This window comes from Laetiporus sulphureus (genome assembly GCF_001632365.1).
Source record: "Laetiporus sulphureus 93-53 unplaced genomic scaffold LAESUscaffold_1, whole genome shotgun sequence".
In the NCBI taxonomy this organism is placed as follows: Eukaryota; Fungi; Basidiomycota; class Agaricomycetes; order Polyporales; family Laetiporaceae; genus Laetiporus; species Laetiporus sulphureus.
The window spans coordinates 334,811-358,711 of NW_024468510.1; the positions used below are offsets into that span (position 1 = coordinate 334,811).

Genomic DNA, 23,901 nt, shown 5'->3' on the forward strand with positions numbered 1-23,901 from the left:
TCGATGTGAGACGGTCAATTGGGCGCACCCTCGACGTGAGCTCCGGAGATGGGGTAGCAGGCGGGACAGGACTGCTGCTCCCTGCACGCGGGTGTTCGTCCGCGTGTGCATTGGGTAGCGAGCTTTCTATGGGGGTGTCTGCCCTGGAGCGTTCCTCCCACTTTCCTCGGACGGTATCCAAGCTGTTTGCGACGCGATGGGTGGGCGCCCATCGCCTCGTCGCCTGAGGTGTGACGTTGCTGGGCGGAGTGCTAGGTATACCATTCCTCACCGTGGCTGCGCGCGATAGAGATCCATTCCCGCTGCGCGATGCAGTGCGCTCAAGCAAGCGTGTTTGGTACGCGAATGGACCGGCGGCGGCAGCGTTGTGGCTCGGCTTCGAGCTCGTGGAGGAGAGCGAGTCGGGACGCTCCATTGTCATGTCAGAATCGTGTCAATCGTTAGGTCGTGATATATGAGAGACGACAGGGGGAGTATAGTAGAACGAAAAGACAGGCAAACTGTTGGAGGCCGCCGAGCAGTCGCGAGAAGGATGGCTCAGCATGAAGGAGGACTCCGCCCCATTTGGGAAACGCGCTCTGCCCACGCGGTCAGGCGCCTGTCACAGAATAAACCACACGTGACATGTAAAACCTGCAATAGATCTGCATATATAGTCGGAACCAAGTGATAAGCCAAGCTTATCATTGCCAGCCTTTTGGCGAAGTGGTTACTCGTCCATTAGGTATTGGTTCATAGGAAATAGGTTCCATTTCCGTGACAGCGCCCCATTTGGACGGCCCGTCTTGCCTCAGACCCGCTCGCCCATGCCATCACTCTGAGCGAAGTCATGCTGGACATGAAACACGCAGACTGAAATGAATGTTGCGCCGAGAATCTGTGAATCTGTGATGGTGGTGGCTGCAGGTCGGAGGATGAGATCCAGAATCACGAGTCTCTCGTCTGATGTTTCAGACATACTATGTCCTCCATAAATCTATGCGAACAGGCCGTAGCAAGAACGACAGGATTGCTTTCATATAAACGAGCGGCAAAGTGTGCAGATATAGTAGCACCCAAGAACATAGCACGAAATTGGTGCTTTCTGGCACCAAAAAAATGCTTCCGGCTCCTGACATCATGGCTCTAGCTACAGGTGTTGAATTCTTTCTACATGGTTGTCACTTCATACATTCATAACGTGTGCCGTACGCGTGGATGAGCACAGGATCACCGTCGTACTGTCTAAATGGTGCATATATAAGTTTAGCCTCATGGAACCTCAGGGATCCCCCGACCCTGGGCCGCATCTTCACCATTCGCGCGTATACAACGGATCCCTCCAGTGTCATGAGAGTGTCGAGCATGCTCTTCTAAAACAGCATGTCTTGAATATCTTGATCAATCCTCGCCATTGTGCGGGTCGGTTAAAGTGCTCCCAGTCGACGGGCGTAGCAGCGAGCCGCTGGCAGTTGATTGGGCGTCTAACTCGCATCAACGACTCGGACGCGATCGAGAGAGACGCGACGCGTGCTGTCTCAGGATCCCATGGCCCAACCTCTCGAGGAACTTGTCTGCTCCCTCGTCCCCAAAGCGAGACACGATTCTGGCCTCAGACAAGATCTCGTCGCTCACTGTCAAGAAATTCTAAGCAGGTACGATGGCTGTTGCTCTCCCGCGATCATCTCGCATCGATCCTCTCAAAAGTTGACTGGGTAAAGTCGAATAGGGCAGGCCGTCGATACAGATATTGGCTACTTAGGAGACATAATCAAGCGCCACTGTGAGAAGAGACATTTGCATGTGAAACGCGAAACCGAATTCATAGCTTACAGTGCTGCAGTCCTCCCCTGATGGCACCTCGACATTGCGATTCACGAACCTGCTATCTCGATTGCTAGACCAGGTGATATTCTCAAGGAATAGGTTTATAAGAGACCGCTGAACGGCACCACCAGTCAATTCTCACACGAAAGCATGCGACACTTCAATTCCTGCACTCTCTCGCTCTATCCTCGAAACCGACTGCCCTTTCCCCCGCATACCTCCCTTCGCTCGCTCCTCCGCCTTCGTCTAGACCATCCTCAAAACCGAGCACTTCAGTTGATTCAACCGCACAGGCGCGACTACCAAAGGGCAAGTCGAAGGCAGAGATCCTGAGGGAATACCGCGCGAAAATCGGTGAGCTCGACATCCATAGGTTTGCTGCGGATGCCATCTTCTGAGCTGATGGGCCATAAGGTCGGCCCCATCTACTTGAACACCTCATCCTCCGAGATACGCTATACCTGCTACAAGGGATCTCCGGTAAGTATGTCCATTTCTCGCCGAGTGCGACGGACGACGGAAACCACGAGCTTGTATTCACCGACGATCCGGTGAGTAACATGCTATCATTCACTGCCCAAATTTACTATGCTTATCCTGTACATATATTAAGAAATACATTATCTCCACTCCGACCAGGTCTCTCGTGCACCGCCTCGCCGAAGTCGGCCACCTCTACATGCGCGTCGACGCGTTCGTGCAGGAGCGCGAGGGCCACGGCAGCGTGGGGATGATCGAGCAGAGTCTCTGCCACCACTTGCAGACGCAACTGACGGAGTACTACCGGCTCATCGCGGTGCTGGAGTCGCAGATGGCGGTGGGGAACGCAGATGGCGGCGGTGCAGCGGATGGTGGGGACGGGGCGACGAGTGCGCGGGAGGAGGAAAGCGGACTGACGCTGAAGAGGTTGGATGTGTGGATTGAGGAGTGGAGGTTGCGGATGCGGATGATGAGTGTATGCGTCGAAGGCGCGCGAGGTACGTTCCCGTACCTCTTCTCTTCACCTCTTCTTGACCATAGTGCTTTGGGTGCCAGGCGCACATGGAGGCGCCCTCGTCAACCTCATCCACGGCTACGCAGACAACGGCGATCCCTTCGTGCGCAATTTCACTGCCCAGCTCCTTGAGGAAGTGTCCAAGCCCTTCTTCGCGACGCTGCACAAGTGGCTCTTCTCTGGCGAGCTCGTCGACCCATTCGCTGAGTTCTTCGTCGCGGTCGACCCTGAGCTCGCGCATGTGCAGTACGCGCAGCCCGAGGGCGTCGGCCCGCTCGCGAGCGACAGCGGGTTTGGACTCGGCGGCGGTGCGGCGCATGAGGAAGAGGAGCTGGGCGGCGAGCGCGAGGGCGGGTTGAAGTTGTGGGAATCGAAGTATCGGTTTCAGAAAGATATGTTGCCGGCATTTGTGGGGGAGGTTTTTGGGAGGAAGGTAAGTCATTCTCGGTTGACCGCTGATACAGTCATAACGAGGGATGATTGGACGTGGCATAGATATTCTCGACCGGCAAGAGCCTGAACTTCATACGGTATATGTGCCATGATAGTGACTGGGTGGCGACAAGGCAGAAGCTCAGCAACACTGGTGGAAGTAAGCATGTGATCCCGTCGCAATCCCAGTGTCGTCCTTGACAGTGTGTAGCCCTTCAATACAGCGACATTGCCGGCTTAGAGCGTTCGATCGACACTGCATACCAGATTGCCAGTCAACGCCTCTTTGAGGTGTTCTTTGAGAAGTACAAGCTTCTCGACCACCTTCTTGCTCTGAAGCATTACCTCTTGCTTGGCCATGGGGACTTTATCGAACAGCTCATGGAGACCATCTCGTACGTATCTCTCTTTCGGCATATGTAGAAGCCAGGAAATGCTCATCATGTCTCAGCCCGAGCCTCGCCCGGCCTGCCAACACGCTTTACCGACATAACCTCACCACGACGCTCGAGACCGCAATGCGCTTCTCGAACGCGCAGAACGACCCGCCCGATGTGCTGCGCCGGCTCGACGTGCGGATGCTCGAATACTCGCACGGCGAGATCGGCTGGGACGTGTTCACGCTCGAGTACAAGGTCGACGCGCCAATCGACACGGTGCTCGATCCCGATTCGATGATGACGTATCGGAAACTGTTCGTCCACCTGTGGAAAATCAAGCGCATCGAGAGCACGCTGAGCACGATGTGGATGCGCGTTGCGGGCGGGGCGAGGACATTCCTTCGGGTGCCGGGTGCGTCTACCTTCTTTAATGTCTTTCTGATTTCGTCCATTACTAATGACGTCTTCACAGAACTCGATTTTGATTGGCACCAGATCCAATTGGTCATGGCGGAGATGATCCACTTTATCCGCCAGATAGAGACCTACTGCCAGCTCGAGGTGATCGAGTGCTCGTGGAAGGTCCTCCACGAGTTCGTGCAGAGGGGCGAGGGCGACCTGGACGCGCTCATCGAGGCGCACCACGCGTACCTCGAGCGGGTGGCGAAGAAGGTGCTCCTTCTTAATACAAAGCCAGGACGGGAGGAGAGCCTCCTGAAGCAAGTCCTGGATGTGTTTGCGACCATCTTGCAGTTCCGGGAGGCTACTGTATGTCATCTTGTTAAGAGTTCGACCGTGCACAGCTGACTCATTATGTGCCTCAGGACGATTTCTATAACTATTGTTTGTCAGAGTCTGCGAGGAGGGATTCGGAACGGGACGCAGATAGGGTGAGCACCCAGTTGACAAGTCGTGACTTCATGCTAATGAAATGTGAAACATAGGGAGTGTATACATCATCTGGAGCAGACACAAGGTACAACCCGGATGCCGTGTACGACATTATAAGCCGGGTCAGAGAGTACGGGTCGTCCTTCTCAGAGCGCGTGCAGTCGGTGGTTCAAGCTTTGCAAAGTCACGCCGATCTCGACTGCCGTTTCCTCGCTATCCGATTGTCTTTCTCCGACTTCTACAAAGTGAAGAAAGATCAGCTATCCAGATCTTGAATCGTGTCGTCTACCATGCTCTTTTCGTATGCTCTCGCTCGACCTTACGAACTCTCAGAGGAGATATGATGCGCAAGTGGTATACCCAATTATCTAGAACGAGATGATAATGTACAGGTTGGCCAGTGTATGGTGCTACAGAAATAGATTACAGTGCGTATAGTGACATGTGTGGTCATATGATGCGAAACTCTAATACAAATCTGGACAGAAACACTCATGTCCGCTCAGTGAGCGGTGCTTTATACATTTTCAGCATCAGAGAACTGCAGACGACCGACACAGACCTGTGAACGAGCAAAATACGTCAGTTACTGATAATTCATGGCGGGCCGATTACGTACGACCATGCCATAGCCAAAGAAGCCCATACTGGCGACAATCTTGCGTTACCGGCGGGGTAAATGACGCCAGCTGCGATGGGCACAGCGACAAGGTTGTAACACGTCGCCCAGAACTGTGTGTCAGACGAAACGTCAGTCGTTCCTATTCTTTGTACCACGGACAGTTACTCACGAAGTTGAATTTGACCCGATTGAAGACGACTCGTGAGAGGTCGGTCAAGGTAAGTAGCGTGTTGAGGTTCGCTGAGACGAGAATGAAAGCTGCACTTGAGATGGCGACGTCGCCTGATATCTACATCAACGATACTGAATGCTGAATGAGATGAAAGGCCACTCACTCCCTGACCCAATAGCGATTCCGACATCTGCGGCTGTCAAAGCCTGGAAGGACTCGTCAGTCAAGGGACACATCATACGGTATGCAGCGATATGACTACCCACCGGAGCGTCATTGATACCGTCGCCGACCATAGCCACGATGCAGCGTTCGTTCAGATTGCTCTTTCCGAAGAAACGTCTCCATGATTTCTGCTGCCTCTTCATACCGACCTGTTGCAGCCACCGAATCCTGTCCGCCTGCAGAGCATGTCAGCAAAATCGCAAACGTCATGAACTCAACAACGCACGGACCTTTTCATGAGGCAAGACTCCGGCGATCACATTCGTCTCCGGTATGCCGACCATCCGGGCAACTGCCTTGGCAGTGATCTCATTGTCTCCGGAGATCATCCATGTGCCAAGGCCTTGCTCGTGCAACTTCTCGATGACAGTCTGAGCCTCCGGTCTCAGAGGGTCTGCAACCGCGAAGATTGCAACGACGAGAAATGCTCCGGGCTGGGCGTCAGGCGGTTCGTCGCGAAGCGCCAGGAGGACCACGCTCTTTCCCTGTGCTTTCCACGTGTTCAGCGTATCGACTAGTCTCCCGTCGATCGGACAGTTGTTGGCCTGCATCCATGCCTCGTTACCGATGATCGCCGTGTAGCGCAGCTCGTCGAATCGCGCCTTTACGCCGCGTCCTGGGGTCTCTTCGAATCCAGAAGCAGTTTGAGCCGCGGCCGCGTTCTCAGCACAATACTGGCGGAGAGCAGTTGCCAAAGGGTGGGAACTGGCCGACTCCAACTCAGCTGCGATGCCGAGGATGACTTCCCTTGTCTGAAGTGAGTCGCCGCCTTGAGTCACGATCTCAGCATCAGTTACGCGAGGATCACCGCCCTCCGTCAGCGTCCCGGTCTTATCGAAGACGATAATGTCGAGCTGTGCTGCTTCTTGGAAGGCCTCTCCGCCTCCTCGAGCAAGGATACCATGCTTCGCGGCGAGTCCAGAGCCCACGAGTAGTGCAGTAGGAGCAGCAAGACCGATTCCGCACGGGCACGCTACCACAAATACCGATATAGCAAACTCCAGTGACCAGACCACTGTGGTAAACTTAAGTCAGTCAAACATGTCGATAAATACGCATGTAGAGTACGCACCCCATCCGCCGACATCGATGTTCAGATAGCTTCTAGGCAGAGCCCCACCCAAACCAAGGCCGAGCCAGATTACCCAAGTGACGACGGCAATGAGGGTGACGACCGGAACAAAGTATCCAGTGAGCAGATCCGCCACGCGTTCAATGGGAGCCCTGCGGGTCTGTCCCTCGCGCACCACCTTGACGACACGATCTAACATTGTCTCGCCGCCGATTGCGTCTACCCTGATGTCAACCACGCCACCCTTGTTGATCGTACCAACAAAAACCTGATCTCCGGCTTGTTTCTTCACCAGTCTGGACTCGCCAGTCAAGGAGCTCTCGTCGAATGCACCGCTATCGCCGGAGATCACTGTGCCATCCGCCGGAGGGCTTGCGCCATGCTGGACACGGACAATGTCCCCTACCTCCAGGAGTTCGGTGTCTATTCTCATAGCGGTCTTGCCAGTCTTTGTGGAGAGTTCGATATCTTCTCGAGTGGCGTCACCCTTCTCCGGGTCAACATCACTGGAAGCTGCGCCGGAGGATGAAGAATGGATGCTGTTCGCCTCAGATAACGGTACAATCAATACAGCTGTCGAGGGTCGGAGCATCCCGAGAGCGGTTATGGCATCCGCAGTGCGTCCCTTACTATATGCTTCCAGGAAACGACCTACGTACCCTTCTTATTGAGAAAGAAGTTTCAGTAATTGAAGCAGAGGGACTCACCGATCAGCAAAAACATAGTCAGGAACACAACAGAGTCAAAGTAGGTAGTGGTCAGCCCAATCTTGGAGGCAGGCGCAGACTTCAATGCTGACAACGCAAGCAGCGCAATCGACGAGAAGTACGCCACTGTAACACCGGTAGAGACCTATCGTGGAACGTCAGTCGTTGCCCATATTATGGACCAAGGGGTCATACCAATAGATTCATGCTGCCGAACCTGACAAACCGTCGCCATATAGGCGTTCTGCTGCCCGGTCTCCAGAGTGCCCGTATTTCCTTTAAGCTCCTTCTGTGGAACGTGCCGGCACTGTAGAACATTACCGGTGTCGCCAGGAAGAACATTGCCCATGATGATCTCGAAGCTTCTCCCCTCCACATCGCACTCTCGAACCACATTCGTTTGGAATTGTCGGAAGGCAGTAGGTCCACGAAGACAATCCCGATGATAAAAGTCGGGATCGCAGCGATGATCGCGAATAGGAGACGGAAGAGAAGGTCGCGCTGCTCGCGCTTCTGCATGTGCCTCACACGGTCCTCTAGTGAGGGAGGGTGGTAAACGGATACAGTGAATTGCTTGGCCGGTGCGGCTGCGGACGCTACAGTGCGTATAATATGCCGGAGTGTAAAAGACGGTGGAGATGGTACGTAGGATATGCGAAGGATGGGGTCGGTCTGGCTCGTGAGTGGTTTGACGATGGTGATACGGTTTCCGAAGGTTGACAGCATTGTCATGACCTTCTCGGGACAATGCCTACAGATTTTCCATTAGTGCGATTTTACGTGATATATAATGATACACGTACGAGCAAAACATCCCGTCAACCTTCAGAGCGACGGTGCGTGGACCAGTCTCGTGGTCTTCGTCCTGAGCGGATGTGTGCATAGATTCCGTACTCATCAATTCTGCCTCATACCCAGCGTCTTCAATTGCCTCGACGACCTGTGACACAAGATCCTTGCGCTCTACGACGGCAGTAGCCGAGCCGCCTAGCAAGTTGACCACCACATCCGAGATGCCAGGAATCGCAGACATAATGTCCGTGATGGTGTTGGAGCATGAGGCGCATGTCATGCCACCCACCGATAATGTAAGGCGTTGAGGCCCGTCGCTTCCCACACGAGGCACATGTCGAGGAACGGAAGGAGGGTGCAGTGGCTCGGTATTGACGACTTCAGCCTCATATCCAATGTCCGCAATGGTCTCGGTGATCGTTGGAATGAGGTCTTCACGTGCAATGACGAGTGTGGCCGAATTGCCAAGCAGATTTACCGTGACGTCGGAAACACCAGGCAGTTCCTCAAGTGCATGTGTCACAGCACTGGAACAAGACACACAGGTCATCCCCCCTATAGACAATATGACATGTCGGGCGTCGTCCCTGACTGGAGAGATGGCCTGACGTTTCTCAGCTTGGCTTCCAGAGATGACTTCCTTATCGTCCAGGTATGAAAAGATAGTATCTTCGCCGAACTTCTCGCGTTCGGGTCGGGAGGATCCTGCTTCCACCGAGGCTCGGTACTCAGCCTGACAAAGCACGCATTGGTCAAAGTGCTTCTTGGATTTGCTCGTGATGAGGGCGGGAAGTTGAGCGATGCTATGGGAAAACGAAAGTGAAGGACGCTCGCTGGAATCGGTAGGAGTGCCGACGATGTCGAACCCAGCCTGGTCGATGGCCGTTCTGATGGCCGGCGGAGATAACTCCGTGGAATGCCGAACGGTGATGGTCTGGGTGACAACTGAGACGTCGACACTGTTCGGGGCTGGGGATAGAGATGATAACGCGTCCTCAATGGTACGAACACAGCTGTACCGACAGTCGTTAGCTGAGCTTACCAACGGGCGTGTACTGCCTACCTGCTACAGTGTAAATTCGACACGAAGATGGTTGTCATCATCGTACCGGAACCGCTGCAGGTCGCGTCGAGATTTGTAGGGGAATCAATATGAAGCATGGGGAAAGGTCGCGCAGGGGACCGGCGAGAATATATAGGTGACCTCATTTTTCTGCAGATGAGAATTGATGTGATGGACGAAGCAACATATGCGAGATTCCAGCCTCGTTATAAGCATCCTTTAGGCGACCTCCACAAAATGCCTCACACACCAATAGACGCTAGGTCACACGCAAAAATGCCTCGCCAGATTCAGCAATCGTCTCGTAATCGGCTGCAATAATCGCTCATTGAGATCTGCGTCAGGTGATCTTAGATCGCACGTACACGCCCCACCCCTGGACACTGCTGTCTCGCGGTCCCGTACAATGACTCGGGTCCTCGTTGTGGCTACTGGGTTTCCTGCAGAATGCCACTTGCAGGTCGCGCGATGGGCGAATGCTGAGTCCTCATGTCCTGGTTCCCCTAGTTGTGCTGTCATCTTTCTTTAAGTAACCGGAGCGTCTCTTGCGCTTCAGAATGACAGACGTTGCACCTCCGCGGGACCGCGAGTCCCGCAAAACCCCATTTTATTCGCCGGAGCGAACCTCTCCTCGTTCTCGCTCTGTCCTGACCAACAGATCCTCCACACCATCCCCGAATGGCTCTCATTCAGATATTTCCGCCGTGACCGAACACGGAAGGCCCATAATACTTGGCATTTGTGCCATGGACATCAAGGCGAGGTCGAAGGCCATGCGGGAAATCATCACCCGACTGGTTGAGCGAGCGAGGGGCGCCATCGAAGTCAAGGTGTTTGGTGACAAAGTCATACTAGATGAAGGCGAGGGCTCAGCTTACTTGCACGCGCATTATCTGTCTAACCAATCATTTTCATTGTTCCCACCGGTTAGATGTGGAGAACTGGCCTCGATGCGATGTTCTTATTTCCTTCTTCTCTACAGACTTCCCGCTTGACAAAGCAATTTCCTATGTCAAACTTCGCAAACCTTTCTGTATCAACGACTTACCTCCTCAAGCTCTTCTTTGGGATCGTCGCTTAGTGGGCTCGGTGCTGGATCATCTTAAAGTGCCTACTCCTCGACGCCTTGAGGTCTCCCGAGACGGGGGACCCAAGGTGGACGACGAGCTCAAGGAATTAATGAAGAAAAAGATCGGTATCGAATTAGGAGGGTTTCGAGTGACGCCGGAAGTCGCGCTGAGTGAGGATGGCAATGCATTAATCATCGATGGTCAGGTCATGGAAAAGCCGTTCGTGGAAAAGCCCGTTAGCGGCGAGGATCACAACGTGTACATCTACTTCCGTGGGGGGGGAGGACGTCGTTTGTTCCGTAAAGTGTGTTGCTCGGCAATTTACCGTTCCCGTCACGCATTAACCCCATCCATCGACGTGTCAGGTCGGTAACAAATCCAGCGAGCTTGACCCCAATCTGAACTATCCCCGCACGGATGGCTCATACATCTACGAGAAATTCATCGATGTGGACAACTCAGAGGACATCAAGGTCTATACCGTAGGAAAGGACTATACTCACGCTGAGACTCGCAAGTCCCCGTTTGTCGATGGTGTTGTCAGGCGAAACACAGATGGGAAGGAGATCAGGTGCATATATTTTACCGTTGATGTAACATGCTCCTTGGGCGCTGATAAAACCCCTTCTACAGGTTCATTACTCATCTGAATGAAGAAGAGAAGAAGTGGGCTGCATGTATCAGTGAAGGATTTGGACAGACGGTATGCGGCTTCGACATGCTCAGATGCGACAACGGCAAGACGAGTCAAGTGATCGATGTCAATGGCTGGAGCTTTGTCAAGGGCAACGAGTCTTACTACGGTGCATGCCTTGCATCTTGAAGCACGGGATTCGTTGCTAATGCTTCGTCTGACACTTGGCAGACAAGGCCGCCGAAATGCTAGCGGCGATTTGTGCTCAAGCCACTGCTTCTGTGGAACGTCCACTAGTCGCAGGGGAGGCCAAGGCAGAAGAGTCTCCGACTTGGCTGTTGAAAGCGAACGTGACAGTCTTCCGGCATGCTGACCGCACGCCCAAGCAGAAGCTGAAATTCAGTTTCCCGATTGGCGAGTCGTGGACGCAGCCTTTCGTGCGGCTCTTGAACGGCGAGAAGGAGGAGATCATCCTTCGTGAACGTTCACAGCTGAATCACGTACAAACGGCAGTCGAAGAGGCCAAGGGTCTGGGAGCAAACAGCGAGGACCTCGCCAAGCTCACTCAGCTTAGCAATGCGCTGATCAGCAAGATTGATTTGCCTGGCACGAAGGCGCAACTGAAGCCAGTGTACTCCAAGAAGCAGGCAGGGCAGACGAGGAAGTTGACAAAGTTGACACTCGTGTTCAAATGGGGTGGCGAGGTAGGACGCGTGTCGAGCCTGTTCTCAGGTGATTGCTGATCAAAGGCTAGTTCACTCACTCAGCGAGGTATCAATCGCGTGACCTTGGTGAGAATATGAAGAAGGACATATCTATCATGAGTGCGTACTCGCATCCATTACGGCGCTCCCTCAGACACGATAGCTTATTATAATGCACTTTAGATAAGGATGTGCTCAAGAATGTCAAGGTGAGCTGCCCAGACCTGTGGGAGAGACTAGCGACTTGGACGTTGACTGTGGCACGTCGCAGATCTACACCTCCTCCGAGAGGCGAGTTGTGGCCTCGGCAGATATCTTCGCAGCAGCTCTCTTTGAGCCCAGCCGAGAGACGTATCCTACGACATCGCCCGGGCCTCCTAACAGCGCAAGCTCTACGCGCTCCTCTCAAGACGGCAAAGAAAACGCCGGTGGCGGCAGCTTCCGTCCGTCGACGCCCAGACGCGACACGTCGCAGCCGGTCTTCCCAAAGATGCCAAAGCTCATCGTGCGCAAGGACCTGCTGGATGACTCGAACGCCGCGAAGGACTTGATGGACGACGTCAAGAAACGCTTGAAGATTCTTTTACGTCCTGGAGAACCTGAGAAGCGCCCCGAACTCACGTGGCCAAAAAGCATGAAGAAGGAGCCTGTCGAAGTGGTGAAGGTAAGCTGGTAGAATGTATGCTATGTCAACGCTGAGTGACCTGCGTCCTACAGGAAGTAATCGATCTCTTGAGACATTTCCGAGACGTCATGCACAGAAATTGGGAGACTCTGGACGTCGATAAGATCCAAGAGAGATGGTCAGCACTTTCCGTTGCGAACCACGACAGCGGTTGCTGAGTTCGATTTTACAGGTGTTGTGGTGACGAACCGTGGTTGTTTCGGGAGCGGTGGGAGAAGTTGTTCGAAGACTTCTGTGACGTTAAGCAGGAGAAGTTCGATCCCTCGCGAGTGTCAGAGCTTTACGATACTATCAAGTATTGTGCGCTGCATCATCGGACGTTCCTCTTCTCTATCTTCAGCGAGAACGGCCAGCCAAGCTCACAACCACATGATCGCCAGTTGCATGAGCTGTACGGGCGTGCGAAGGCGCTATTCGACCTCGTTGCGCCGCAAGAGTACGGCATTGAGCCGGAGGAGAAGTATGTCTCCCTACCATATGCCGTAGACCCTGTGGTTTGAGCCTTGACTGATTCGACTTCATCCTCATCGCCAGGGAGGAGATTGGTGTGCTTACGTCTTTGCCGCTGTTGCGCCACGTCGTGGAGGACTTGGAGAATGCGCGGAATAATGAAGAATGCTCTCTCACGCTGTACTTCACTAAAGAGAGTCACATTCACACACTGGTGAACCTCGTCCTTCTGTCAGGCCTTCCAATCGCGAACCGGCGGATCCCGGAGCTGGACTACTGTGTACGTGTCTAGTTCTTCGAACGTTGTGATTCTTTGACGCTGATGATTACTCCGGGCAGTCCCACATTACGTATGCTGCTCCTTGCCTCAGCATTCGAGTCATTATAATTTACTTATGTGTAGTTTTGAGCTGTACGAGCGAAATCATGGCCGTGGCAAGTCTGACAAGGAGTATTCTATCCGTCTCTCGCTGAGCGAGGGCGCCCATTCGTCAAATGTCCTCGACTCGGCGCTCGACGCGCGTCACGCGCTAAACGTGCAGCCTCGCAGGTCCGTGCCCTCCCTAGTTCCCCACGCGTGCCCGTGGCTAACAATACATTCCGTCCATGCAGGAAGCTGACCCAACACTTGCCCTACAGCCTCGTCATCGAGAAGCTGTCGAAGCACTTTGGAAGAGTGATAGACGTGAGTCTGCGCTCTTTGTGCTGCGCACGCGACTGATTGAAAGGTGCATTCGGATATAGAACGATGATACGGATCCAGACGAGCCATTCGAGACCATCGATGCGTTAAGCGCTCCGGCCGCATACCAGATCCCGCAGGACGACCCTTAGCAATTACTGCAGGCCGCCACGGTACCCTTACCGCGGTCGCCGCCGTCGTCGTTCGCCACGTGGCCGACTGTGCACTCGTCGATCTCTTCCAGCTCTGGACAGCTGGCATGCCTTGGCCCTTACTTCTCGCGTCTACTGTGCACTGGTGGCCATGGATTGACGCAGGTATAGATTAATTCTCTCCTCAAGGAGGATAATCTTCTGGATATGGGTATCTTACATTCAGGATATCGATGTAGAGCATAGAGGCTGACTGTATCGTAGTCATATATATCATAATATCGCACGCACACCATCATAGACGCCGCAAGGACTGAGGCGCGTCAGGGTAGGTCGATCGCACCCCAGTCCTGGAGGACATACTTGGCACGAAGTTCGTCGAGCTGCTCGGGCTCGAGCTCGCGGAAATGCATACCATGGCTACCCTTCCCTGCCATAGAGGGATGGTCGCGGTCAAATAGCGCTGAGGCAGATTGTGAGAGCTGTGATGATTGCGTAGCAAGTGCTGCAAAGGATGAGGTTGTATCATGGTATCTGCGGGGTGCCACGTCAGACATTCTGCACGGCAATGCGGGGTAACAGCCTCACAATCTAGATTTTAATTGAATAATGATTTGCACGTAGCGCAAAATGTCATCACGCACCGGTATGCCTCCTTGTTCAGACAGTCTGCCTCCTTGATCTCATCTAACGCATGTTTCTTGAATGCAGCCTTGATCCAATGCAGCACGTGGAATACATGATGCTCCTTGGGCCTAGGCAGACTTGAGGACATCAATCTATTTTTCCGCGGGATGTTCTTACCTCCACTGACGGAAGCGCGGTGCCAAGTTGAAGACGCCATCCTTCTGCGAGATGAGTGGGTGAAACACGTCCGTGAGGAACTGGACGGTAGGCGGGCGCTCCGGGTAATTCTGCGGAAATATGAGGCGGAACTTTAAAATGGCATCCGTGTAGTATCCTTGATCGCAAATTCAATCCCCCGACCGCGTGCTGAACGAGCGCCAGAAGTACGGGACGGACCTTGGTGGACGAAGAATACAGCGTCCCAAACGAGCAGGTCGGCGGGAGACGGGGTGACATACATGCCTAGTGGGCAGTGGCCCGCATGTCGAAGTGCGGCATACTCGAGTGATACTGCGGTGCGCGTGAGGGCGGGGCTAGCATACTCCGCGCTGACGGAGTTGACGCTCGACGAGGAAAAGCGAGAGGCGTGTCTGGACTTGGACTTGCTTGCTGCGAGGTCTATTGCGAGCATTGTTGGCTATGCGGAGGGACTAGGAGCAGAGCGGAATGCACGAGAGCGTGAAGGCTCGGAAAGGGAACTGGCTAAGGATGAGCATTGGATGAGCACGAGCGGCTTGGTTCGGCGGAGTCACGTGCCTGGAGCAAAACAAGCCCATTCGGAGATGCTTCGTAAGCGCCCGCGGTACCGCTCCGAGCCTGCCCGCTAATTCCGATAATGGCAGTCCAGGTGGACCAGCAATGCCTCTTTATAAAAGCAACCCGCCCATCACCATAGACTTGACAGTCTACGTCCATCATCTCCCATCCTAGCACCCTCAAGACTTTGTTTATACTAGATCTCTGATACTATGAAGGTCAGTGGCCGTCGTTGAGCTCACCATTATTTGCGACTCATGATTGGCTGCATCACAGATCGCTACTGAGGAAGAGCTTGCTGGCCACCATGCCGCAACGGTTCGCGGAGCAATCGAAGGTGCCTTCGCTGGCTTCGCCATCTCCGTACCCGCATCCCTCTGGATGCACCGCCGCTGGCCGGCATACCGTGCGCTCCCTATTCAGCTCAAGGTGTTGGGCGTCATCTTCGTCGTCGCACCCCTATACGCCATTCAAGCCGAGCGGCGCGGTATTGAGTTCGACGAGTCCACATGGACAGGCGCAGGGAAGCGTGAGCTTGAGCGCTCAAGGGCCGCGAAGGCCTCCCGCTGGAACCGGCTGGACACTCAAGCGAAGCTGAAGGAATGGGCTATCAGCAACCAGTACAAGATCATCGTAGGCAGTTGGGCGACGAGTATGGCTATAGCCACTGTTGTCGTCATGCGTAACAAGTACGTCTTCTGTTCATCAGGCGCTTCGATTGAGGCTGACCCATCCGCATATAGGCATCAAACAGCACCACAGAAAATCGTACAGGCTCGTATGTGGGCCCAGGGCCTCACAATTGGCGTCCTCATCGCCGCTGGTATCTTGACACAGGCTAGTCGGAAGGAGGCTCACAAGCACGTACGTACCTCTCCATCGTGGCCCTCTCAGCGCGGTCTGACTTTGATTTAATTAGCGTGAAGATGACCACACATGGAAGAACATGGTGGAGGAGTACCAGAAGGAGGAGCAATTGTCATCACAAGCCAAAATCTCACACGTGCTCCCCGCGGCCGCGGCGGCACACCCATCGTCATGAGAGTGTTTTGCGTCTCTCACTTGCCCGCCCATTGCCCGCCACGTCCTGTCATGATATTTTCCCTTTTATTATTCTAGCCCTGTACAGTAATCGGTTTGCTTCCGGTAGAGTTGGTGGGTGACGGTCGCCGGGTTCAGATTGCACTTACACCGTCTTGGATTACTTATTACCCCTCATGTATAACGTGGTTCTATGCAAGGACAGTCAGTTCACATTTTGTTCATGTGTAGACGAAACATTAAGTGATCGTCGCCCGGTGCCAGTTGCTTCGACAATAACTCCAGGTTCAGATGCGACGTCGAGACAACATTGGGTTGTGGCGATTCAACGCTTTCTCGATCAAAGGTATGGCGCCGAATCTCGCACTGGCATTTGCCACCACATTTGACCTGTTCTTTTTTCTTAACATACTTCCGCACTTCGCCATGACAGGCCGAGAAAGTGAGAGAGACATATTTCTCTCCTCTAGATATTGTCATGCGCACGCGCGAAGGATTTTAGAAAACACAGACGCGCTGGAAGAGAAAACCCACAAAACGCAACAGTAGCGCGTGGCCAGAGCACGATTGTCACTGCGTCGAGCATTTGCTCAAGTTTCCTGCCGGCGTACGACATCTGCGTTAGATCCTCTCTCTCTCCTTCAACCAGGAGTTGACTGCATACACTCGAGACTTATCGTCGACGAGCTGAACGATGATCACAGCTCCAGTGAATTAATTGCAAACCACGTGCTTTTCGTCCTCGAAAGCGAAGAAGTGCTCATTCCTTCCGAAATTTATGCTCACGTACTTGAATTAGCAGGTCGTGCGCCAGACATACCTCTATTTATATAGGGATCGCTGGTCTCCAATCTCGAGACAAGTCAGCTGCCGTTCCGCTTTTTTCTACGTTCATCATCTATCCTTACTCATTACTCAGGATGTCTACACTACAATTGTCTGTGCGTCTGATGCGCCTCAAGCTATGGCCTTCAGATCGTCCTGCGCCCTCATGGAATCGAAGAAATATGCGCTCGTACATCACTCGTCCCCAGACATTCAGAAGGTTCAAGCGCATTCCCACGCTCTCCCGCATGAAGCAAACAGACAAAAGTACATCGCAGCGCTCGAAGAGCACCATCGCAACTCCATCACTAGCTTGCTCGTCTCGAAGATCAAGCTCGCCGGAGAGACGGCCGACTTCTGCGTGCGACGGGCCGAGATCGAGATACATGCAGGAGGAGTGCGTCGCTGTCCAGGTGCGTATCGAGAAGCGCACGTTCAGGAAGATGCTCTGGGCGATCAGTTGCCCGGCTGCGAGGCTGACAGGGACGCTCTGGCTGACGCAAACGCCGATGTGTCTGGGAAGGCCTCTGCTCCCGAGGCGCAAAGGAATCATGCTAACTTGGTGGCTTTCATCGTCGATATGAAGGCCTTAAATGATGCCTTTTCTTCGCTGTTGGATCCGGCTACCACTAGGAGGTTGAGCTCGAGAACCGCGTGACCGACTTGGAGGCAGCGCTGCAAGGCGAGAAGCAATCCTACGCGACAGCCCTGTCGAATGCCTTCAAAGGCTCTCTAAATGATGCAGCCTGTTCGTGAAGTGACATGTCAAAGGATGGGAAGACAGCTGTATCTCACTATCAGTCCTGCGTTGAAGAGGCTGACGCGCGATGCTCGATTATGTCTTCTGCTCTGAACGATGTGCACGGCGCTCTTGCTGTCGAGTGCGAACGGTCTGCTTCCTTCGATCTTTCAACCGCGGAGGCGGGTATCGCACATTCGAGACGGTTTGTATCGTCGAGGCAGCGAAGGCTCAAACTCAAGCTCACCGATATTGTGCAAGGGGATTGGGGTCTTTCGGCGAGGCTGGGATCCTGCAAGGCTGATGGCGTGGATAAGTATTTTGCACTCGCCCATCGCGACCAGGAGCTAGAGGCGCTGCGATCGATGGTTGCTAATCTACGGGAGGCGTTCGCTCAAGAACACGCTGCGAGACAGGCTGCCTCGGCGGGTCTCGAGGATGCAAGATGGGCTGCGGCTTCTTAGAAAGTGCTAGAGGGCTTTGCGCAAGACCGTCAATAAGCTTACGGCTGTGGTGCTGAAAGCGGACAACATCATTTCAGCGCTGCGCAAGGCCAAGGCTTTCTCGCCGAGCAATACAGTAAGCTCATGCTGGAACATAACATTGTTGAGAAGCATACGAGGAGTTAGCAGGCCGCAAACAAGGAGCTCACTTAAGCGCGGAAGGACGCGGAGAAGCATGAAGAGGACGTCACCAGGAAGGACAGGGAGATCGAGAACCTGCAAGCGCAGAACGTAGCGCTTGTCTCCCAGGCGCAGGCCACGACAGGGCAAGCAACGAGCTGCGCAGTGCGTTTGACACTAAGCCCAAGTTCTTCAGCGACGCACTGAAGGAATCTCGGCAGCTCGTGCAGCACCTTCTGAATAGGGCAAAGAAACGCGAATGCAAGCGGACCGAGTCCGACGGCGCCGCTGATATCGAAAACCGATCCGCGCGAGGAACAGCATTGTAAAGGACGGCCCATTGCGCAGGACGAGAGGCATTTTCTAGACGGGCACGCCGCTGTCCTTGCGTTTTATTGTTTGATGCTGATGTCTCTCACAGACGCCGGCGACGCCTTTGGGCGACCCTCAGATGAGGTCGTTCAGAACCAGGGTGGCGTCGCGGCTGAACGATAGCGCGAGCCATTCGCCTCCCGGTGAGTCGTTTCATGTGTTGGAAGTGTCAAACGAGTTGAGTCTCAAATCAGATGGCTTGGACCTGTGAGCTGATGGAAGCTGTGAATCGTGCGCTTTTATGCAGAGCTCTGCGCGCAGCGCAAGCTCGTCGCATCCCGGTGAGCTACAATATGTCGTCGGACCGCAGACTACTCACTCAGTTGTCCGAAGCTTGGCAAGGCCCCACGCTCGGAAGTGATGGCTAGTGCACCGATTGATTTACTGCACACTCACCCCTTTGATCGTCTTCGTAGTAAGCATAGCTACGTTCTGGTCCCCTTCCGCGCGTGTGAGCACAGTGGAAGGCCACCTTTCCCTGCTGACCAGAAAAGACGATCGCTCTGCGTGCCGGCGCCTACAGGATATCAGGCACCGCGCGTGTTCATAGCCCACCGTCTCCGGTCGAATGAGTGACAATCGTTCGCTTGCAAACCACACGTGCAGAGTCCGTTGGGCGAAGGGCCGAGCGCTCGGTACAAGCGCTCAAGGTTCTGTAAGGGACCTACGTTGAAAATGGCGGATGCTAGCGTCGGAGTCTTGTAACTTTCTGATGTCTTACTTTACAGGCGCCAGCAGTTTATTAAATTTATTTGAACTCCTCATTTTTGAGCATGCGCGATTGAGTCGCAAGGAACATCTGTCTATGCTGCTTCGGGCTAGCTTGGCAGTCGTCTGCGAGCAACGGTGTGGCTATCTGTCGTCTAAACCTGCATTGTATCGCTGGCAATTCTTGGACATTGAAGGAACTCAGTGGAAGGCCGCGAAAGAAGCATAACGCGCGATCACGTGAGTGACACTCTACGAGCCACGAGGGCCCACGACGCCAAGTCCAGTTTGAGGCGCGTCGCGCCAGCATTCCAACGGGATAGGCTCTGACGGTCTATGGTCCGCACCCTGTGCGTTACATTGTACATCACGCTTCAGAGACAGCCTAGCTAGGTGTTGGATTCTGGTGAGCTGCGTCACACCACAGGGGATATTAGCCTGCGGGTTGGGTGAAATAGGGTGTGCCGGATGGTCTGCGTGCGTAGTGTTTCACTGTATATATAGGCAGATATAATAACAGCTGGGGCATCAGTTTGTCCCTCAGTATACGTGCTTTACCCTACAGCCGGTGCGAACTGTCAACACTACTAGGTTTCTCATCATAACCGAAAGATGGAACAGAATGCATGATTCCCATTCCAGCCAGTCCCATCAAGGAACCGATTTATCCAGTGATATGTCTCAGGTTCGAGTCATCGGTTGTCGTTGTGATACTTTCTAATGTTGTACATGATACATGCACTCGGCATTATGATGATCAGGTTTGGCCAAAGTGCTACGGCTCGGAGAAGAGTGCATTCCGTTGTGACATATATGTGTTTATCAAGCTCGCCACAGTCAAACCTACGGCAGCATGGGAAGCTTTTGTGCATGTGTCGATGTTAAAGTCATTGGGATGAAAGAAATGGGTGCTGGGTGCAGAACAGGTGGCGCTGATGCTGTCCTCATCATTTGATTGAATAACATGTGTTTGATCTACTAGTCTCCAAGCTCACCACGTTGAGTCGACTGCTTCACAAGGCATCACCAACATGATGTTCAACTGAGACAAGAAACATGTCTTCATCAGTGGTTGTCACACTAAAGTCAGAGAAGCCATTTCAATTCTTAGGCACGATCAAAATGGTTGCCTTGTTTCTTTCTTCTCTATCACGATGACATGGCCCTGTTGTTGTTCTCCGATGACCCTCCAAGCTCCGACGCATTCATCAACGTGAGGTCAGGTGATGTTCATCTGCAGATATATATACGTGTCCAGTGGCTCAATACGTCTCCACCAACTCCAACATACCTACCTCTGTGGCGCCTTCTGCATCTCTCACTCTCGTATTCTCGTGTTGTACTACTAAGTGTCTGCCCCATCCGTTCATCCTGATCTACCCCATCATGGCAAGCCAAGGAATAGAGACAGGTTTAGCTCGATGGCTACCGCAAGACATGCTGGAAGACTTTATCGACGACTATCGCGACGTAGCAACTACCATCAATCTTAATCGGCAGCCGCGTGAAGTCCTCGCTGAGGCATTAAGGCATCTCTCCAGGGTTCTGTTGGTGGACGACTGGGCGGATCGGGTTCGGAGCCATGTCAATACAGAATGGAGTTCACTGAAAAATTCCCGACGTTTGGGGAAGGAGCTGACAGAGGAGGATGTAGCCGAGTGGCACAGAATTTTCTTGGATGCTCTCCAGCGCGATAATTGGCAGGAATTCATCAACGCACGTGCGCATCCCTCCCTCATGCATCCTAACCTCAATGAACTCATCCATGACGTGCAATGCAGCTTTTGTCTACTTGCCAGAAACCCCTACAAACCGCGGTTAGGTTTTTTTAAATGAAGGAAACACTTTGTATGCTAATGAGTGCTCGCTAGGTAACATTGTTGCCCTGGATGACAAACAACAGAAAGGTAATCGGACTAAGTAACCTATAGGAAGGCACTACGGCCGGCTAATCATGCTACTTCACAGCCGTTGTCGATTCATGGAAAGCAACTTACATCGGAGAGGTGCCTCAGGCGTTGTGGGAACACTTGAACCGTCATTGTGATCCTGAGGCAAAGCGCTTCAAGGTCTACGCACATTATGCTGCTATTGTCCAATCTTCTGGCATGGGAAAGTCAAGGGCCATAGATGAACTTGCACGAAGCCACTTGACGATCCACATGAACTTGAATTACGCGAAGGCGACAGGTGTGACATCACTCTTGTGCTGCTGCCATGAAGCTAATTGTCACATTTTCTAGGTTACCCTCCTCCCGACTCTCTGGTTCGGAGCCATCTGGTATTTGATACTCGGGATCGGGCATTTGTCAACAATAAGATCCTTGCATTCCTTGAGGCGCTCTTTAAGGTCACAGAAGATAGATTGAAGGATAAGAAGGAACGCCTACATGTCCTCGCCTCAGATTTTAGAATGCGCATGAATGATGGAATGACCTTCCAGAAGCACGGCGCTTACCGTCATGATTTTTTCAGCGAGGTGGATCAAAGGGCTCATGAGATATATGCAGTAGAAACCACTTTAGTACTCTTCAATGTCCTTACACTCATGTTCGAGCAATTAGGAACATTACGCTACGACAGCAAATGAGTCCCAGACCATACGAGAACCCCCCACTCCGCCGGGTCCAAAAGACCCCTCTCGGGCTGTTTTCAGGCCGGGCGATGCATGTCTCCGTCTGATGAACGTTCTCAAACAAGCGGACGAGAGAAAAAAAAAAGAGGAGCGATGCGGGGCGCCCTACTTGATACTGGCATTTGACGAAGCTCATGCAATGACAACTCAGGTAACCAGTCCAACAGGCGAGGCATGGTCAGCCTTCTATGAGCTCCGCGCCGCCCTGCGATCACTCATGAGCTACGGTGTGTTCTCATTGTTCCTATCCACCACGGGTAGAATATCCCAGTTTCTTTCCCCACGAGATCAAGAGTTTTCGATGCGACTAGTGACAAGGCAGCTGACGCTGATCAGTCCATTCACGGACCTTGGGTTCGACTTCCTTGCCGAGCGCATCAAGGGTGAGGATGGGTTTACGCTCGCTCATGTCACTACGGACGAATTCATGTGTCATTTGGGGCGCCCTCTGTGAATGCCAAATCTCATTGAGATCCTGGCGGTATCACTGATAACGTCTGATGTCAGTTTTGGGAGCCGATATGATGCTGCAGACGAAGATTCATCGATCCGGGAGGATATCGTGCAGTTCGCTATGGCAAAGCTTCTCGCCACTTCTGACTTCGAGCGCGACTTGAACGACGATCAGAAGCTTGCATGCCTTTCTCAGCGCTTGGCGCTTGAGTTCAATTCCACAAACTATCTGGAACAAGGCAAAGAGAAGCTGCAGGTAGAGGGCCACATGCGTGTTTGTCTCAAGCTTGATGAGACTTTCGAGAGCATGGTGTCGGTGTCCGGATCGGAGCCCATCCTAGCAGAAGCGGCTTATGCAGTCATGCAACATGACTCGTTTGACGTGCCGAATGCTCTCAAGAAGGTTTTGGAAGGCTTTGCGGTGAATAAAGGGGACCGTGGGGAATTGCTTGCGATGTTGCTGATGACCCTTGCTCGAGACGCTGCCGTCGGTAAGGCGAACGCAGCGGGCAAGCCCGAGTCAGGCGTGCGCTACGTCAGCGTTGTGAGCTTCTTCGAGGAGCTGTTCGGTGGCTTCGGGAAGAACGCCAATCTCGAACGCGCCGGTCACGACCGCGGACCGTGGGATTGGAATACCACCAGCCCGAATGACTTCCAGAAGGACTTCCAGAACAGTTACGTCTACTTCAATCATTTCATCAAAGTCCATGACTATGGGGTCTTGGATGCAGACTATCTGCTTGCGATTTTCTCCCGTGGGGGAGCTGTGTTGTGCGCCAATAACCAACGTGCGATCGATGGGGTGGCCATGATGGTTCACGGCAGACCTTCTGAGCATGTAGAGAACATCAGGGCGACGAGGGAGACGTTGGGATTCATCATGTGGCAGGTCAAGAACGATGCGTCTTACACCGATCAAAGGGACGATGACCTCTTCAGAGTCATGGATCCATTCAAGCTCAACATTTGGAAAGCAGGATTGGACAAGGACCGCGTCTCTACCGTTAAAGCGAGCGAGCAGATGCAGAAGTGGCCTGTCATACGCATCGTGTTTGCTTTGGCGTCAGCTAAGCCCGCTCTCTCCATCAGGAGGACAGAGATTACGCAAGGAGGCGCTAGATTCAGAGCATACGACATCTGGTGCGCAGGTCTCTCGCCAGCGCAGCTGAAGCCGATCACCGATGTCCAGAGTGACGTCTGGGATGCACTTCTGCAGGCATCGTATGGATGGAAAGACAGGTTATACAAAGGGTTGTCGACGACTTTGGAAAGCCTCAGGAGGTCACAGGATGCCGGTGCGGCCGCGGACAACAGGAACTTCAGGAACTGGGAGTTCCCTCAGCGATAAGACGGTAGTCGAAGCATCACTTCGTATTGATCCATTGTACAGTGCTATCAACGTTATCGTATTCTACTCCAGAGCCTATATAATATTATTTGATGCATGGTACGTGCATTTCTAACCACCGAACGATGGCCGTGCTGAGAGGCGTTCGCAATTGTAAGAAAGTCACTATTGTCTCTTTACATGTTCCGACGGCCGTTCTGAGGCATGCATATCATTCCTCAATGGATAGACTCTCTTCTGG

At 53.2% G+C, this 23,901-nt stretch overlaps 9 protein-coding genes across 9 annotated transcripts; 6 read left to right on the forward strand and 3 right to left on the reverse strand.

The window, feature by feature from the left end:
* The first annotated feature begins 1,517 nt into the window (after positions 1-1,517).
* On the forward strand, positions 1,518-4,985 carry LAESUDRAFT_808172 (gamma-tubulin complex DGRIP91/SPC98 component). Its single transcript, XM_040914040.1, has 13 exons — positions 1,518-1,634; positions 1,701-1,762; positions 1,815-1,885; positions 1,938-2,160; positions 2,221-2,357; positions 2,420-2,783; positions 2,842-3,233; positions 3,296-3,392; positions 3,444-3,627; positions 3,684-4,024; positions 4,085-4,380; positions 4,437-4,502; positions 4,557-4,985. The coding sequence occupies exons 1-13, from the start codon at positions 1,528-1,530 to the stop codon at positions 4,776-4,778; spliced, it is 2,562 nt and encodes an 853-aa protein (XP_040770091.1). The 5' UTR covers positions 1,518-1,527; the 3' UTR covers positions 4,779-4,985.
* A 10-nt stretch (positions 4,986-4,995) lies between these two features.
* LAESUDRAFT_689257 (heavy metal translocatin) lies at positions 4,996-9,030 on the reverse strand (the record flags this gene model as incomplete). The annotated part of the gene is made up of 10 exons (XM_040906013.1): positions 8,105-9,030; positions 7,497-8,052; positions 7,302-7,446; positions 6,595-7,245; positions 5,753-6,537; positions 5,564-5,698; positions 5,461-5,503; positions 5,295-5,407; positions 5,123-5,235; positions 4,996-5,065 (listed from the first exon to the last, which is right to left on the reverse strand). Exons 1-10 carry the CDS (start codon positions 8,641-8,643, stop codon positions 4,996-4,998), a joined length of 3,150 nt encoding a protein of 1,049 aa, XP_040770092.1. The 5' UTR covers positions 8,644-9,030.
* LAESUDRAFT_639225 (uncharacterized protein) lies at positions 8,839-9,254 on the reverse strand (the record flags this gene model as incomplete). Its single annotated transcript, XM_040903530.1, has 2 exons — positions 8,839-9,106; positions 9,157-9,254. Coding segments are annotated over 2 exons (366 nt in total), but the record flags the coding sequence as incomplete, so codon positions are not given.
* A 459-nt stretch (positions 9,255-9,713) lies between these two features.
* Positions 9,714-13,533, forward strand: LAESUDRAFT_733240 (uncharacterized protein; the record flags this gene model as incomplete). The annotated part of the gene is made up of 15 exons (XM_040910413.1): positions 9,714-9,745; positions 9,815-10,017; positions 10,088-10,530; positions 10,592-10,797; positions 10,860-11,029; positions 11,092-11,564; positions 11,615-11,684; positions 11,748-11,773; positions 11,836-12,228; positions 12,282-12,367; positions 12,422-12,709; positions 12,784-12,990; positions 13,103-13,249; positions 13,312-13,384; positions 13,444-13,533. The coding sequence occupies 15 exons, from the start codon at positions 9,714-9,716 to the stop codon at positions 13,531-13,533; spliced, it is 2,907 nt and encodes a 968-aa protein (XP_040770094.1).
* Positions 13,534-13,678: 145 nt separating this feature from the next.
* Positions 13,679-14,859, reverse strand: LAESUDRAFT_718863 (UBC-like protein). The gene is given in 5 exon segments (XM_040907515.1): positions 13,679-14,067; positions 14,163-14,165; positions 14,178-14,288; positions 14,338-14,494; positions 14,557-14,859. The coding sequence occupies 5 exon segments, from the start codon at positions 14,789-14,791 to the stop codon at positions 13,857-13,859; spliced, it is 717 nt and encodes a 238-aa protein (XP_040770095.1). The 5' UTR covers positions 14,792-14,859; the 3' UTR covers positions 13,679-13,856.
* A 269-nt stretch (positions 14,860-15,128) lies between these two features.
* Positions 15,129-16,128, forward strand: LAESUDRAFT_739965 (uncharacterized protein; the record flags this gene model as incomplete). Its single annotated transcript, XM_040911051.1, has 4 exons — positions 15,129-15,134; positions 15,193-15,605; positions 15,660-15,780; positions 15,836-16,128. The coding sequence occupies 4 exons, from the start codon at positions 15,129-15,131 to the stop codon at positions 15,956-15,958; spliced, it is 663 nt and encodes a 220-aa protein (XP_040770096.1). The 3' UTR covers positions 15,959-16,128.
* Positions 16,129-16,909: 781 nt separating this feature from the next.
* Positions 16,910-17,525, forward strand: LAESUDRAFT_718864 (uncharacterized protein). Its single transcript, XM_040907516.1, has one exon. The coding sequence runs from the start codon at positions 16,922-16,924 to the stop codon at positions 17,438-17,440; it is 519 nt and encodes a 172-aa protein (XP_040770097.1). The 5' UTR covers positions 16,910-16,921; the 3' UTR covers positions 17,441-17,525.
* Positions 17,526-17,619: 94 nt separating this feature from the next.
* LAESUDRAFT_808178 (uncharacterized protein) lies at positions 17,620-18,179 on the forward strand (the record flags this gene model as incomplete). The annotated part of the gene is made up of 2 exons (XM_040914041.1): positions 17,620-18,100; positions 18,154-18,179. One exon carries the CDS (start codon positions 17,620-17,622, stop codon positions 17,983-17,985), a length of 366 nt encoding a protein of 121 aa, XP_040770098.1. The 3' UTR covers positions 17,986-18,100; positions 18,154-18,179.
* Positions 18,180-20,535: 2,356 nt separating this feature from the next.
* LAESUDRAFT_689269 (uncharacterized protein) lies at positions 20,536-23,660 on the forward strand (the record flags this gene model as incomplete). Its single annotated transcript, XM_040906014.1, has 7 exons — positions 20,536-20,944; positions 21,006-21,041; positions 21,096-21,131; positions 21,193-21,414; positions 21,468-21,703; positions 21,789-22,309; positions 22,367-23,660. Exons 1-7 carry the CDS (start codon positions 20,611-20,613, stop codon positions 23,658-23,660), a joined length of 2,679 nt encoding a protein of 892 aa, XP_040770099.1. The 5' UTR covers positions 20,536-20,610.
* Positions 23,661-23,901: the final 241 nt, after the last annotated feature.